Source organism: Notamacropus eugenii, chromosome 3 (assembly GCF_028372415.1).
Source record: "Notamacropus eugenii isolate mMacEug1 chromosome 3, mMacEug1.pri_v2, whole genome shotgun sequence".
In the NCBI taxonomy this organism is placed as follows: domain Eukaryota; kingdom Metazoa; phylum Chordata; class Mammalia; order Diprotodontia; family Macropodidae; genus Notamacropus; species Notamacropus eugenii.
This window is the reverse complement of record NC_092874.1, coordinates 457,381,647-457,397,947: the sequence shown is the minus strand read 5'-3', so window position 1 is coordinate 457,397,947 and position 16,301 is coordinate 457,381,647. Positions and strand designations below refer to the sequence as shown.

At 45.5% G+C, this 16,301-nt stretch overlaps 1 protein-coding gene across 3 annotated transcripts in view; it reads right to left on the bottom strand.

Annotated features, from left to right (window-relative positions):
* The window catches only part of LRIG1 (leucine rich repeats and immunoglobulin like domains 1), a 133,142-nt gene extending 122,400 nt beyond the window's left edge, over nt 1–10,742 (bottom strand). For all 3 annotated transcript variants that reach the window (XM_072598726.1, XM_072598727.1, XM_072598729.1), the window contains exon 1: nt 10,109–10,742. In XM_072598726.1, the coding sequence (XP_072454827.1) occupies nt 10,109–10,323 (215 nt within the window). In that variant the 5' untranslated portion in view covers nt 10,324–10,742. The remainder of the gene's footprint in view (nt 1–10,108) is intronic.
* Nucleotides 10,743–16,301: the final 5,559 nt, after the last annotated feature.

Sequence of the window (16,301 nt, the reverse complement as noted above, 5' to 3'; positions counted from 1 at the left end):
AAGTACAAACAAAAAGTCTCAACCTTAATTCATTTCCCAAATGGATTTCCCAAACATGGAGTCATAGAATCCTCAGCTGGAAGCAATGTCTCCGAGATCACAGAGGAAATGTAGCCCCCCCCCTCCCCCAAGGAGGACTTGCCTAGAAGAATCACATTGAACTGTTCAAACCCAAATTTGAACCCAGGTGTTGACTCCAGCCCTGTTTTGGTTCCTACCACATCAAGCCAGACTTGAAAAACCACCCTACCTATAAGGCCCAGCTGATGAAATAAGCAGAAGGAAAGCAGACATGGGAGGGAAAACATAAAAGAGATCTGGCCATGAAAGGCAGGGATAGAGAAGACAGAATATCTCAAAGTGTAATGACTTTGCCAGAAGGGCAACCTGTTGGCTGAGGGAGAGGCCTCATGAAAAGAGCATGGGATTGGGCAGCTAATGTCTCTGTAAACCTGGGCCTCAGTTTCCCTCTGCTGAGATAAAATGAGAACTTTGGACTAAATGGATTCCAATTCTAAATCTCTGACCCTAAGATTTGGAAGTGAGTCCCCTCCTCCTTTCCCCCTCCCACCACTCAAAAGCTGCCTGACTTTGACCAAGTTGCTTAACCTTCCTGGGTCCAAGTTTTCTTCATCTTTTATGGATGAGAAAAATAACTTACACTCTTTACTTCATGGGGCAGCAAATAAAGTGCTTTGTAAATTAACAAATGCCTCACTACATAAATGTATGCTAGGGTTAAAGTAAATTCGAGCTTTTCCTTCTTTCTGTTACAGGAGAGATAAAAAATTAACAGATAAAGAACACTGTATGGAGAGGAAAAAAATAATAAATCCTAGATCCAAATGAGCATCTTAGTCAACACCATCTACAAAGTCACTACTCACTATTTCCCAAGAGAATAGCTGGGTACCAAGGCTGCCCTGCCCCTCCCCCAAAAAACCTCTGCAATGGTCCCTATCATATAATCATCCAACTGGTCACTAGCTACTGCTCAGGTCATCCCTGAGGCCAGTCACATGCTAGACTTTTGGTGCTGGCTCCCTCGCTCGCTCGAGCTCTCTCTCTCTCTCTCTCTCTCTCTCTCTCTCTCTCTCACACACACACACACACACACACACACACACACAAAATCCCACCACTAAAAATCTGATACCCTTCCTGTCTCAACATTTCACCCTCCACTCTTCCTAGCTCCCAATACTCCTAATGTTGCCCGTGTTTTGTGTTTATTTCTAGGAGAGAATAGGACAAGTTAACAGGTCTTAAAATTTGTTTCTAATGATCACACAAACTGGGAAAAGTGAACCCAGCAAGTTCATAGACCTAAGAACTGAAATCAGGAGGAATTCTCAGTCCTGCTCAGCATTGTGTTGTATACAGCCTCTAAAAGTAAAGGTATTTGGATTTCCTCCAAACACAGTATTCACTTCTCTATAACAAGAAGAATATTAATGATGGCTAGCTTTGGCCTAGTACTTTAAGGTCTGCAAGAGAGCCTTACAAATATTATCTTATTTTATCTGCATCACAAGGACGAGCACCAGCACGAGAAGAGGACGAAGCAAGTCGGACCCCTTCATTTTAGAGATGAGGAATACTGAGGCCAAGATACACAAGGAACTGCAAAGAACTTTCCAAATATATGTTACCCTATTTGATTCTCACAAGAACCCGATCATCCCCATTTTTATACATAAGGAAACTGAGGCTAGAGGTTAGGTGCCTTTCCAGGGTCACACAACTAGCAAATGTCTGAAGCAGTATCTGGAACTTGAGTCTGCCTGACTCCAGTCACCTAGCTGCCTGCAGAGTGGAGACAGTACAGGGCTTGAAGTCAGCAGGGCCTGAGTTGGAATCCTGCTCCCATGCTTAGCAGCTAGTCAGCCACTCCACAAGACTTATTAAACACTTACACTATACCACTGAATTAGGGATACCAAATGACCATGACAACCTACCTACCTTAAGTGAACCCTGGGCTAGTATTTAACCACTTTAATTAAGCCTCAATTAGTTTTCTTATCTGTGAGATAGGGTTAATTAGAACTGCAGGGCCTACCTCGAGAAGCTGGGCTGAGACTCATTCAAAGACAATGAGCTATAAAAGGTACAGATTTTACAAACCTTCCTAGTAAATGCCATGTTATTATTTTTATCACCTAGGATCCAAAGAGTTTTAGTGGATTGGCAATGATCACATTTACATTTCAGACCTGGATCCTTCCGCACAGCAGGAGCTGGCTGCACCAAATTCAGAATCCTAGAGCCCAGAACTGGGAGGGGTCATGTAGCTCGCCAACACCACTGGTTGGACAGACTAGGCTCCCGGAAGTTAAGGGATTTGCCCAAAGTTGCACTGCTGGGACTCCCAGGTCTCCAGACTGCTGTGGATTCGTAGGAGCCAGACCAGGATGTTTGCTTTTCTATAAGCTGGAAAACAACAACCAAAACCACATAGAGAGTAGAAAGGAGGTGGCAACAATGGGGGAAAGAAGCAATTTTGTTTGTCCAAGGAAAGTCAGCCAATCTGTACTGTGTCCCAAGACGTGGGGCATTTCATCATTTTCTCCCACTCTTACAGAAGGCCCAAGAATGCATGTCATGGGTGGCTTGCAACATTACCCATAGCAGGGTGATCCTAGAGATACGATCCAAATGCAGAGACACCTTGAAAACTGAGGCAGCCTTAGCCACTTCTCCAAAGAGGTTCAGGTTCTTGGACCTGAGGTTTCCCAAAGGTTTGAGAGAATTTCCTCCCAATTAATCCATTAACAATCATTTCTCAAGCACCTACTTTGTGCCAGGTAGCGTCTTAGGGGCTTGGGTGTACAAAGACAAAAGTGAAACAGCCCCTGCCTTCAAGAAGCTGACATCCTATCAGAAGACTGTATATATACAGAACTTCATATATGAAAAATCCAAACTAAATGAATTGGAGGAAGGGGGTAAGGAGAGACAACTTGAAGAAGGTGGCATTTGATGAAGGTGTGATGGTCAAAAGCACTGGGGAAGTGAGCCAGCAGTCCCCTAACAGAGATGGGATGTGTGTCAACTCTCTGCCTTCCCCCATACCCAAGAATGTCTTTCCACTCACCTTTAGAACAAGAACAGGGACTCCATATAACTAAATTTGAAAAGCTAGGTCTGAGTTGAACAATTGATTTTTCTTCCCTAACTTATTTTCCAAGCCAAGGTGAGCTCTATTTCAAAAGGATGTCTCAACCAATTCTGGACAGAAAGTCAACTCAGACAGTGACTGTTAAAAGCAAAACCTCAAATAAGGGTTTGGAACAATGTCTTCTTAACCTCCTCCATTCATACCTTCACAGAAATGTGAGTGGATCTGAAAGTCTAAAGGATGTTCTGCCCCCTAATTGGAATGGAAATTTCAGAACCACACCTGCTCCAAATTGCAATCTGAAGAGCTATAGTGGGAGACGGAAACACTGTTAATTAGGGTTTTTAAAAGCAGAGGTGTCCAAATTCAATCTGGGTTTGAATTCTGGTTCTGCCATTTATTACTATCTTCCTGTCTTACTATTCTCTTGGATAAACCATTTGTCCTCTCTAGGACTCAAGTTAATTAGCAATCATTTGTTAATTAGCAATCCAGCCACATGAAAGGCACAAAGTAGAAAACCAAGTTTAACTCTGGAGTCAGAAAGAGGACCTGTGTTCAAGTTCCCACTAAGTCACTGCATGACTTTGGGCAAGTCAGTCAAATGTCTCAGGGCCTCAGTTTCCTCATCTGTAAAATGAGGGAGATGGACCATTAGATGGCCTTCAAGCTCCAAATCTAAGATTCTATGATATCATAGCCAAGGGGGTGAAGGCATCTATTTGTTGTTCAGGCATGTGTTGTCTCAGCCTCTCCTATCACTTCTGTTACACATGTTTAGAAATAAACTGGGGGCTCACTTCATTAAGGCTTCCTCCTTTGGCATCTCTTAGAGATGAAAGCGTATTAGTCACTCATTTCAGTCATGTCTGACTCTTTGTAACCCCATTTGATTTTTGGTTTGTTTTGGGTTTTTTTTGGCAGAGATACTACAGTGGTTTGCCATTTCCTTCTCTAACTCATTTTACAGATGAGGAAACTGAGGCAAATAGGGTTAAATGACTTGCCCATGGTCACCCAGCTACTAAGTGTCTGAACCCAGATTTGAACTCAGGAAGATGAGGGGGGGAACTCTATCTACTGACCCACCTAAAGGCATTTAAGTACTTTTTAAATACAGACATTTACAATAAAGCTTCCCTTGCATTTGAATGCACTGTTATAGCAGAAACTCATTCAGTGTTGATGAAATATACAAATGTTTACTTTCAATGTCATCTCCCCAAAGTGAACTTGTGTAGAAATAATGTCCTTAAGCTCTGCTTTTAATCAGAAACAGAAAGTGGGGTTTGCTCGGGACTCCAGCCCCCGCACCAATGCAGAAAACTCATCACATCTGCACCTGGCATATTTAAGTAAAAAGCTTTTGCTACTCAGAGCTCAGCACTGAAGCTTACAGCCACAGATAATGTTCTAATGTGAATCAGACTTAAGAGTTATTAAATAGCTTTTGAAGTCCTCCTATCAAGCAGCTTCAAAGTGAGGGCTAGAAAGAGAGCTTTAAGTCCAATTATTCAACAGGCTGAGCGGTTCAGCTGCTTCCCAAGTTCTGAGAAAAAGTCTGGCCACGGGCTTCCTGCCCAGGGTCACTGATTCATTTGGGTTCTGCCAACCTGTTTGAAGGCACAGTATGGGTATGTGTGTATGCATGTACCATATTCATTCCAAGTTCTTAGCATCACTATTATCGCTACTCATCTAGTTCCCATCTTCTACAATACAGTTCAGATGCCCTGGGCAACAAATTGCTATCTGGTTCTTTCATATTTGATGTGCTGTAGACACAGGAAGAAAAGATAACTTTTAAGTGTCTGGGAAATATGTAGGTTCACAGAAAGTACCACACCAGGACAAGTTTCATAGCAGGTAGGAAGTCAAAGATTATATATACCTCACCACATTCCACATAATTCTTATGACTTTTGCTAGATCTAAATATTTTGCAAGCCTTTCATTCCACAGATTTAGCATCCTCTAACTAAAACTTAATCAACTAGCCTTTATTAGGGGCAGCTAAGTGGCACAGTGGGTAGAGTGCTGGGCCTGGAGTCAGGAAGACTCATCTTCCTGAGTTCAAATCTGGCATCTGACCTCTGGCCTCAGACACTTACTAGCTGGGTGACCCTGGGAAAGTCACTTCACCCTCTCAGCCTCAGTTTCTTCATCTGTAAAATGAGCTGGGGAAGGCAATGGCAAACCACTCCCAGTATCTTGGTCAAGAAGATCCCAAATGGGGTCAACAAAGAGTCAGAGACAGCTGAAAAAATGACTAAACAACAAAAAACATTAATCACTATGTGCAAGGTACTTGTTCCTATATAAAACTTCTATTTCACTGTTAATACTATTAGCTATTATTACTTATTCTCAGAGAGGCAGCATACAGTGATATCTAGAGAACTAGCCCAAGACAGAAAGACCTGACTTCAAATCAAGCGAGTGAGAAAGTTTTCAGACAGATGAAAGTCACAAGATGCAGAGAAATACAGCATGTAGGTTATTTCTATTTATTTGCTTTTCTTTTCCAGACCTCAGTACTCATAATAAATGCTTTTTCATTCATCTCCTTTATTCCAAGTTCCCTCTGGAGAGGAAAGGTAGATGCCTCTGAAAAAACTGGGATAAGAGAAAAAGCATCAACAATTTTAGAAATTATAAGAAAAAAACACAAAGTGATTGCTACTAACAGCTGACATTTATTCAACTCTTCAAGGATGGCAGAACCCTGTAGATACATCACATTTGATCCTCATAAGAGCTGTTCACTCTGACACAAAATATGTCACAGGTGTGTCTGGAACCCAGGTCTTAGGCCAGCTCTCTTATTCACTCAGTTAATAAGCCCCTACTATGTGCCAGGCACTGCTAAACCCTAGGAAGACAAAGAAGGGAAAAAGCTGCTGCCTTCCATGGGACAGATGAGGAAATTGAGGTTCAGATTTTAAACAGGTCTTCCTGACCCCTAAGAATCCAGCATGATTACAAAGGTCATAGTCAATCCTCAGGAAATCTGAAATACATACGTATATAGTTTTCATTATACCAATTCACATACACACCCCGCTTTCAATATCTCATTTTTCTATTAGTAAGGCAAGTTTTACTTTTCTTAATAAGATCATTGAGAGACTTTGCAGTTTAATTACAAATTTGGAAACTGAGACCCAGAGAGATTCAAATTACTTGCCCGAAGTCAGTTGGACATTAAATGTCACAGTCCAGACTTGAATGGGTTGCCTCTGACTCCCAATCCTTCAGATACGGACCCAATCTTCTCTCCTAACATGAAACGTAGTTTTTGCCAAAGGCCAAGGATCCATGAGGCCCCTGCTATTTCTAACCCAGAGCCCTGGGACCGTTTGCCCAAATGGCTATAAAAGGAATTCCAAACTTATAAACCAGCTCCAAGACTCTTTGGACACAAGGCTTTCAAGGGTGTAAAAGTCATACCATCATAGAAGATACTTTATGACATTACAGATAACTGTTATTAGCTGCCCAGAATAACTCATCACAGGCAATTCTACTATTTTGATCCTTTCGGGTGCTATATCATGAGCCAGCCTAACAAGCAAGATTTTTAAACCAAGCAAGGGATTCTGACTCCTAAACAAACCAATCTGTGATTTAAAATGATGCTCAATAAAAAAAAAAATTATCTTTGAAAGTTTCCACACATATATCCCACTGTGGGAGGATCTTGATATTAGACTATACATCAAAAACTCCAGAAAGTAGCTTTTTAAAAAAAGCTACTTGTGAATTTACAGTCTAATCAAGACAAATAACATATAGAAAACGCATCTACTTTTTTTTGTTTTGCAAAAAACCAACAAAAAACAAAAACAAAACCTTAAGGTCAGAAAGCCCTGTCCCAGTCTTGGAGCCAGAAGACTTTGGTTTAAAGGTCTAAATAAATTCCTTACTAAGTGGGTAACTGTGGGAACATACAACTTAATTGAGCCTCAATTTTTCCATGTGTGAAATAAAGATAATAGACTTGTACCAAGTGCCATATAAATTGGAGCTATTATTGATAGTCAATGTGTGGGCAACTCACTTCGCCCAGTACGATAGTAATCACTTACAATTTAGTAGATAAGGGCTAGGTGTCAGTGGTTTGAAGTTGGAGGAAAATAATTCGTAGAGTTGGAAGGGAGTTCAAAGGCCATCTAATTAATCCTGTATTTTTACAGATAAGGAAACTGAGGCCAGAAAGGTTGAACTGTTGCCCAAGGTTATACAGGTTGCATGAGACTGAGCCAGTTTTGAACCCAGGGGTCCTCCAAATCCACTTTGCACTACGCCAGGCTGGGCCATAATTAAATTAAAAGGCACAGAGGTATAATTCGAATATGGACCTTTTATTCCAGACTCTAAAGGACAGAAATGGACTTGCACATGGCCACACTGCCTGGAGCTAGCTAAGGGTGAGAATTCATCCTGAAGGAGGAAGGTGAATGAAAGCTCTGAAATTTATAGCCAAGAGAACTGCCTGGGGCATTCATGAGAGACTAGTCACAACTAGTTAGTGTCACAGAGGGGACTCATGGTCAATCCTCTAGCCTTACCCCCACACTACCAGGCACTGAAAACTGAGACTTAAAAATAAAATGTTAACAGGCATTCATAACTGTGGTTTATTCCAAAATTAAATGAACAAGGCATGACTATATTAAACCTTGTGATCACGATTGTTTTTTTAAAAAAGATGATGTCCTCCTAACCCAAGATCCAAAAGTATTTTGTACTATCATCATGTGTCAGACTAAGTAAATTACCACCAATTCTGCAAACTCTTTGTTTCATATTTTTAAAATTATTTTTTAAAAATCTAACAACTATGGCATGCCTTTTTCCCCAGGTAGTGGACAATATTTGGACTTGAGTTTAGATCCTGGCTTTAGTTGTAACCTGTGTCATCTTAGGCAAGTCACTTGTCTTCTGACATCAGTTTCCCAATCTGTCCCTTCCAGCTCCTAAGCTATACGTGATCCCTTCCTTGCTCATTAACCTTCTATGCCCTAAATTGTGACTCACCTTTCCTTCAGGCTGGGGGCATTCTCCACCACCCCCTCAGCCCCCTCTCCCCCCACACACACTATTAGAAAAGCAGGTGCTTGAGTCCTCAGCACCTAATACGTGCTTGTTGGGCTGGCCAGCATGTGGCCAAAGAGAGCAAACTCAACCAAGGATTCAAGTCATTTGCTGGCTGGCTGGCTGGATGCCTGCTCCAGAAGACTAACTGACCACTTACTACCTGTGTGTTGAAAGCAAGACCCAAATAAACAACAAAAGATATTCAATATTTCTTACGAAGATGACCTAGACATGAACATCCATTTGAAAGAAATAAAGGTGCATTTTACTTCATCTTATTTAAACACAAACCCAATTTGAGAGTCACTTTGGCATGCCATGAAGAGAGAGTGAATCAGGAACCAAAAGGGAGGGATACACAGTGCACTGGACTGGTCATTTCTGCAGGACTGGGAAAGACCTACTTCGTTAAGGGCATCCTTTGTAGGGTTTCAGCTATTCCCTGAACTCCCTAGCTCTTTAAAAACATATTATTTTTTAAAAGACTACAAGAAGGACCTGGATTTAAGTCCTGACTCTAACACTAAATAGTTGAGCATTAACTACTGTACCTTAGCTTCCTCTTCTGTGAAATGCAATTAAGATTTGCCCCATATACCTCACAGGGTTTTTACAGACTCTTAAAGTTTATTACCATTTATATATGTATATATGTATATATATGTATGTGTGTATATACATAGAAGCATACATATGAGAAAATTTACATAATCATCTCCTCGGTGGAATTCAGTGGGTCAATAGTTCAAGTCCTACAGAGCATACCAGGACAGTACTCCCCAGACTAACTAATCTAACTGCTCCATTATTAACTGGGTGTCCCACCATTTCAGGTTACCTCTAGAAAAACACTTTTTTTCCCCATCACAACAGTCAAATACAAGACATCAAGACTTTTTCTCAGGTTGAGCTACAGGTTTTAAAACTCTCCTTCCATTAAAAAAAAAAAAATCAGGTTTTTTTTTGGGGGGGGGGGGGGGGGGCGTTTCTGAATCCTTGGCACCAAGTTCTTTCCCGAAGCCAGAAGCTGCTCAATAAATGAAAGCTGAATGGATGGGAATTTCTATTAGCACCTCTTTTTATACTCAAGAAAAAGTTTCAATCCATTCCAGAGAAAAATAGGTAGATGGCAAGTTAACCATTATGAAGCTAATAGCACCAGTTCACCCAAGGGCTGAATCATTCAGAATAGAGGTAACTAGAGAAATGCCAAGTACTGGGGATTAAGGCATCAGCATTCAACCCCAGATGATGGAAGATGTTTTTTCGCGAAGCTAAAGCAAGCCTTTGCTCCCATTCATATGGATTTTTTTTTCATTTTACAGCTATACCCCCTTAAGTTTCAATCGGCCTGGAGGGAGATCATTAACAGGGGTCACGAAGCAGCCAGTAGTCTATCTATAAGCCCCCCGCGGCGTGAGGGCACCATCCAAAAAGAAGCAGAGACAACTTTCTTTGTGGGACAACAGACTTAAATTAGCAGAGTCACAGCTATCCGGGACAGCATATGAAACTAACCAGCAGGGCACTGAAGGGCGAAGACCCACCTTAAGGAGGGGAACCCTAAAGAGGCATCATCCCATCATCACCAAGGGAATGACTGGGGCGGGGGCGCAATCCTGGGCTGGACCGGGGCGGGCAGCCCCCAGTCCCAAATCAAGGCACTCACTTCCACTAATCCCGAGAAAGACGCAGACCCGCTCTAACAGATAATGTAAGAGTGGGATGGGGGAGAGTAGGGGGACCCTGATTCATTACCCACTCGCGGCCAGGAGCTACAGACAGGCGAACAGACACCCGCGCACGCACCCACGCTCGCAGGCACGCAGGTCTGCACCCCCGTGGGCCCCACCCTCCCGGCCGCGGCGGGGTCCAGGGGGCACTTACAGCGTCACGGTCCAGGCGGGGAGCTCCTCAGGCAACGCGGCCAGCCCCAGCCCGCTGCAATCCAGCAGGGCCCCCGTGCAAGTGCAGTTGGAGACGCAGGGCGCGTCGGGTCCCGGAGCAGCCGCGGCCAGCAGCAGCCGCAAGCCGAGGACCAGCAGCAGGCGGGGGAGCGGCCACCGCGGGGCCCCGGGGCCTCCCCAACTGCGCCCCGCCATCTTGGCTTCGGCGCGGTCCGGTCCGGCCCGGCGGGGTGGGGGCGGCCGGTGGGAACTTCGGGGGACTGGCGGGGGAGCGCGGGCACAGGACTGGGGCGGATGGCAGAGAGGCTGGGGGGCTCGGCCCCTCGGCGCTAGGCGCCCAGCATCGCCTCCGGATGCAAGTTCTGTGGCCGGGCCGGAGTGCCCGGAGTCCGAGCTGGCAAGCGAGGCTGGTCGCGGGGGCGGGATCCGCGCCCTCCTCCTCCTCCTTTCCCTCCGCTGCTTCTTCCTCTCCTGGCCGCTGCAGCGGCCCCGCCGCTCAACTAGCCCACCGCCCCAGGGAAGGAGGGGGGTCCGAGCCCATTCGAGCAGGGTCCTGCCCAGTACGAGATGCTGCAAACTGAGCGGGCTAGCGCCGATCCTCGTCCTCTTCCTACTGCCGGCCCGGCCCCCGCACAAGCCGCTCAGTCCCGCAGCTGCCCAGCTGGCACGGGCATCGTCTCGTTCCGCGCGAAGCCCTCGGCTCCGGCCCGGCCGTCGGGCGCGCACGCCTCCCCTCCCTCACCAGCTGAGCCCGGGGCCGGCTTCGCTCTGCACGGCTCAACTCAGCTCCGATCCGCTCGAAGCCCCGCTGGGCTCGGCCCGGGCCGGACTCTGCACGGCTCAGCTGCGCTCGGGGCACTGCTCGACTTCGCAGCGCTCGCGGCTCGCGGCTCTGCCCCGCTTCGCTCGCTCCTGCGCGGCTCAGCTCCCTGCGCGGCTCTGCCCCGCTTCGCTCGCTCCTGCACGGCTCAGCTCCCTGCACCGCTCAGCTCTTGCCCGCTGCGGGAGCACCGCGCGCCCAAACAATCGCTCTCCCAACTCTCCTAGGTCACCGCAGCCCCGCCCCCCCGCCGCAAACGCCGCCGCCGCCGCGCGCCCGGGCAGGGCCCACGTTGGATACATTGCAACTTGCCCCAGCTCCGCCCCCCAACTCGCTCCCCATTGGCCCGGGGCAGAGGGTCCCGGGGCCTCCGCGTCTCTCGGTCGCCCGATTGGCCCGGACAAGGGTGCCGGTCCCGCCCCTCCCTTCCCGGGCCCCACCCCCTCCCTTCCCCGCCCTGGGGCTGGGAGCCCCCACTCTCTTTTCCCACCCAAGGTGTGAAAGGCTGGGGAATGGGGAGGGACTCTCCCCCATCCCCACCCCCTGCTTCTTAAAGGAGAATCGCAGGCTCAGCCTGGAGCTATTAGGCGGAGGACTGGGGCCCGGGCCAGTCCCTCCTCGAGTCCTCCTCCAGGTCTGGGAGACCTGCAAAGTTGAGAAAGTATGCAGAAGTCTCGCGGCTGAATGCCGTCCGTAGAGGCCCCCCGACCCTCGCCTCTTCCTCCTTCCCAGAGGAGCAGCTCCCGAAATATGCAATGAGCCTGCCCCCTCCGCACCTTCCAGGTGCCCACTCAGGGGCGGGGGCGGGGGGGTGGGGTGTAGAGGCCACGTGTTTGTGGCCCCTTGGCCCTGGTGGAGGGCGTCGGGGCCGGGGCTGTTTGTTCTTTGTTCGTGCGGGGCGGGGGGAAGCGCCACACAAACTGTGGCTGGGCCCGGAGGCTGGCTTTGTTTCCAACTTAGTCGGCGTTTGAAACCCAATCCTATCACCAAGATTTACACGGGGACCGGATTGGCACAGTCTGCGTGTGCTGCAGAAACCAAGTCTAGACCGTGGTTTGCCCCCTTTCCCCGTCTAAGGCTTCACTGTGGAACATTTCTGCGAATCCTAGTAAAAAAAAGGGGGGGGGGGGGGTGACAACAAAATCCACTTCTCTTCCACCCACTCTAGAGAAGACTAGATGACAGTGCTTGTAACAGAGAAGAAGAAATCGCAATTTCTTGGAGGAGGTTTCTAACTTTGGTACAGGTCCGGATGGAGTAACCGTGTGCTACGATAGTAAATGCACACACACACACACACACACACACACACACACACACACACACACACACACACACACACGGTTAAGGCACTAACTCCGTAATGTGTAGGTATCATCTCTGCCTCCAGATATCTGGCTTTCTCTAGTGTCTCCCATCCATCCCCCGAGGATGCAAGTTTCCAGGATAACGGCACACCTTGTCATAATTTGCTGTTTACATATAAATATGGAAAATAAGCGGGTTGTGTCTGTTGAAAAATGTTTGTTTCTGCCAATTAAATCTTAGTGAGAGAAAAAGCTCAGCTCCGTGGAAGTAAAAAAGCGGTCTTTCTGTGGTTAGTTTTCTAGCTTTACCTCGAGTCTGCTTTAAGGTTCCATAGAAAATACATGGAATTCCCCATTGTCATAGGCTGATGTCTCAGGTTTAACACACACATGTATATACACACACACATATATGTGGGTATGTGTATATATAGACATATGTATATGTGTGTGTCTAATACACACACACCCCATGCCTATTCTTAGTAACCCAGGTAAAAGCATTTCTGTCTGTGATACCATCGCTGGTTCTTGAAATTGCTTTTTATTTAAGGGAATACATATCATAACACCCCCAATAAACTGTAAGGTCCTTGAGGACATGGACTGTTTGCTTTTGTCCTTGTATCTCCAGCACTACTACTCTGCAGTCTGTCAATTAGCACGTAAGACAATAATAGTTAACAAGAGCTGACATTTATACAGCCCTTACTATGTGCTGGACATTATGCCCATTTGATCCTCATAGATTGTCGCTGTTTGTCCTTTCCAGAAGAGGACCAATGACGTCAGGAAGGTGATGTCTTGATTTGCAAGTGAATTGGATTTAAGTGAGGCCAGGCTGTGCAAAGTCATCAGCAAACCCAGAGAGGCAGATGTAAATAAAAGGCCAACAAGAGGCTATGCGACTTGCCCAAGATCTCAAAGCTATCAAACATCTGAGGCCAGATTTGAACGGGGGTCTTCTTGACTCCAGCCCCAGCCACTATATGCGCCAGGAACTGTGCTAAGGTTTGAGCATACAAGCCGATGCCGGTCTCTGCCCTTGAGGAGCTCAGTTTTGTGCTGGGAAAGACAATATGTAAATAACTAGATACAAAGACAAACACGTTACAGAATCTTAGACTAGGAAGAGACCTGAGTCCATCCAGATGGCCTCTGACAAAAGGGAATCCACCACCTCTCCCTCTCTTCAACTTACCCTAACTCTTTTGGTAGCTACAAAAGTGAGGATGTTTTTCCTTAGGCCAAACCTAAATCTGCCCCTCTGCCCCTTCCACTCGCTGCTCGCTATTCTTTAGGACCAAACAGAACACACACAAACAGAACACATTCATATAGTTAGGACAACTATATGAATATGAATATATGAACAAGTCCCCTGTAACTTTTCTCTTCTGCAGGATAAGTGTCCCTAATTCCTTGAACCATTCCTCCTATGGCATGACCTTTCACCAGTATGGTACAGTGGGGGGAGGGGGAATGATGGAAGAAGACTAGGTTTCAGATCTCACCTCTGGCATTTAATACCTGGGTGACCTTGAGCAAATCACTTAAGGCCCTTGGGCCTCAGTTTTTTCATCTGTAAAATGGGGTGTAGATCTGTGATCTCTTACTTCCCTAATCCTCAGTTTTCTCCTCTGTAAAATGAGGTTGGACTAGAGGATGCTTAAGGTCACCTTCTTGCTCTAAAGCTATGGTTCTCCTAATATCTCTCCTGGTTTCTCCCCCCTCAGTTTTATTTTAAAAGTTAATAGCTGGCATTTATGTATCCCTTGAGCCTTAAGGCTGCCAAGAGCTTTCCATATATTATCTCATTTGATACTTATCAATATTCCCAAAGTTCAGCACCCAGATCTGAGCACAATATTCTGGTCATGGTCTGACAGAAGCAGAGGGAGCTCAGCTGCACCATCTCCCACATTCTGGACACCTGATCCTCTAAATTCTTCAGAGGATCACATTTCCTCCTTGACTGCTGGATTTTACCATTGGCTCCTATTGAGTTTGTGACCTATTAAATAAGCTGCCGCCTAGTCACACTTTTACCATCTTGTCTTTTGAAGCTGATTTTGTTTTAATTCACCAGTGCAAGAATTTACACTTATCTCAATTACATTTCATTTCATCAGATTTGGCCTTTTGAAATCTGGCTTTGGCCTGATTCTCTCCTCCACCATGCAGTCCTTCCCAGTCCTGTGTCATGTGAACATTTGATAAGCAGACTATCTATGCCTTCCACTAAGGCACTGATAAGCAAGAGACCAAGGAAAGATTCCTGGGACATTCTGCTAGAGACCTTCCTCCAAGCTGATATCAAAGCTTTCATGATTTGTTTTTGGGGCCAAGGCATTCAACTACTCCAAAGCACACCTAACTCTTGTTTAACCCACATCTCTCCATCTTACACACCAGGATAGATGGCTAGGTAGACAGACAGATAGATAAAGAAGTAGATAAAGAAGTAGATAGGTAGGAAGAGAGAGAGAGAGAGAGAGAGAGAGAGAGAGAGAGAAGGAAAGAGAGAGGGGAAAAAAGTTTTAAGTGCTTTCTACATTCCAGAGGTAGGGCAGCTAGGTGGTACAGTAGGTAAAGTGCCCAGTCTGAAGTCAGGATCTCCCTGAGTTCAAATCTGTTCTCAGACACTTACTAGCTGTGTGACCCTGAGCAAAAGTCAGTTTATCCTCTCTGCCTCAGTTTCCTCAACTGTAAAATGAGCTGGAGAAGGAAATAGTAAACCTTCCCAGTATCTTTGCCCAGGACACCCTGAATGGGGTCACAAAGAGTTGAACACCACCGAAATGACTAAATAGTAACACTATGCCAGATACTGGTATGTGCTGGGGTTGCACATAACCAGCAGCCTCAAGGATCTTACATTCTAAAGGGGAAAATACAGCACATAAAGGGGAACCAGAAAAGGAAATGTTCCAGGTGAGAATTCCAGAGAGGGTTCAGGCATGAGTGACCTCATGAGAGTTTAAGGTTAGTGTGAGAGACTGTCAGATGCTTTCCTGAATTGAGGTATTGTCTCTGTGTATCTACCTTTGGGGTGGGGGGGTTAAACCCATAATTTAATCAGTGTCAGGAGCTTCATGTGAACATTCCTCCCACTGATACAGGTCAGCAACTCATTTATGTTACAGTCTTGGAGAGTTACCTGCTGCCACTGTCAAGTAATGTGATGGCCCATGACCACACAGTAAATGTACAGCTGAATTGAAGCAAGGTTTTCTAACACCAAGACCCTCTTTCTGTTTAATAACTTTATCAGAAAAGGAAATGAAAAAAAAGAACAAAAATGAGATGCGATTGTTGAAGACATGCTGCCACTTTGTGATTACTGCTTCCTTTTCTAACTGTTCCCAAACTATCCCATTAATAATTGGTTCTAAAATTAGAAATTCAAGTTGAGCCCACTGCTTTGTAGTTTTCAGGTTCTATGCTTTCAGAATCTAAGTTGGCTGATGAGTTGCCTGTCCACCCGGATCTACTCCGACCCTCCCGTTTCCTCCTTATCAGAATTGTTTGTTTGGGGCTTTGCAATTTTTGATTGAGAATTTCTCAGGCCACATGAACTGAATTCTCTTCTAGAAATGCTGTCTGTCAGTGCCTGGAATTCTCTCTGTTCATCTCCACCTCACAGGTTCCCTGGCTTCCTTCATGCATTGGCTAAATTCTTGCCTTCTACAAGATATCTGACCCCCGCTCCAAACCCCCTTAATGCCAGTTCTTTCTCTCAATTGCTTATCTATCTATCTATCTACACACACCTATATATAAGTATGTATACATACATATATAATAGAAGATATATTCATATCAAAGATACAAACACCCATACAAACACATATGTTATTTGTATGTAGTTTTTTGCATGTGTCTCCCTCATTAGAGAGTGTGTTCCTCCAGACCCAGGATTGTTTCTTGCCTCTCTTTATATCCCCAGCACTTACCTGTCACATAGTAGGTTGCTTAATAAATGCTTTTTGACTAACTAGAATAAAATTCTATGAACTTCTCTCTCCTTTGGTCTTTGCCAGTTT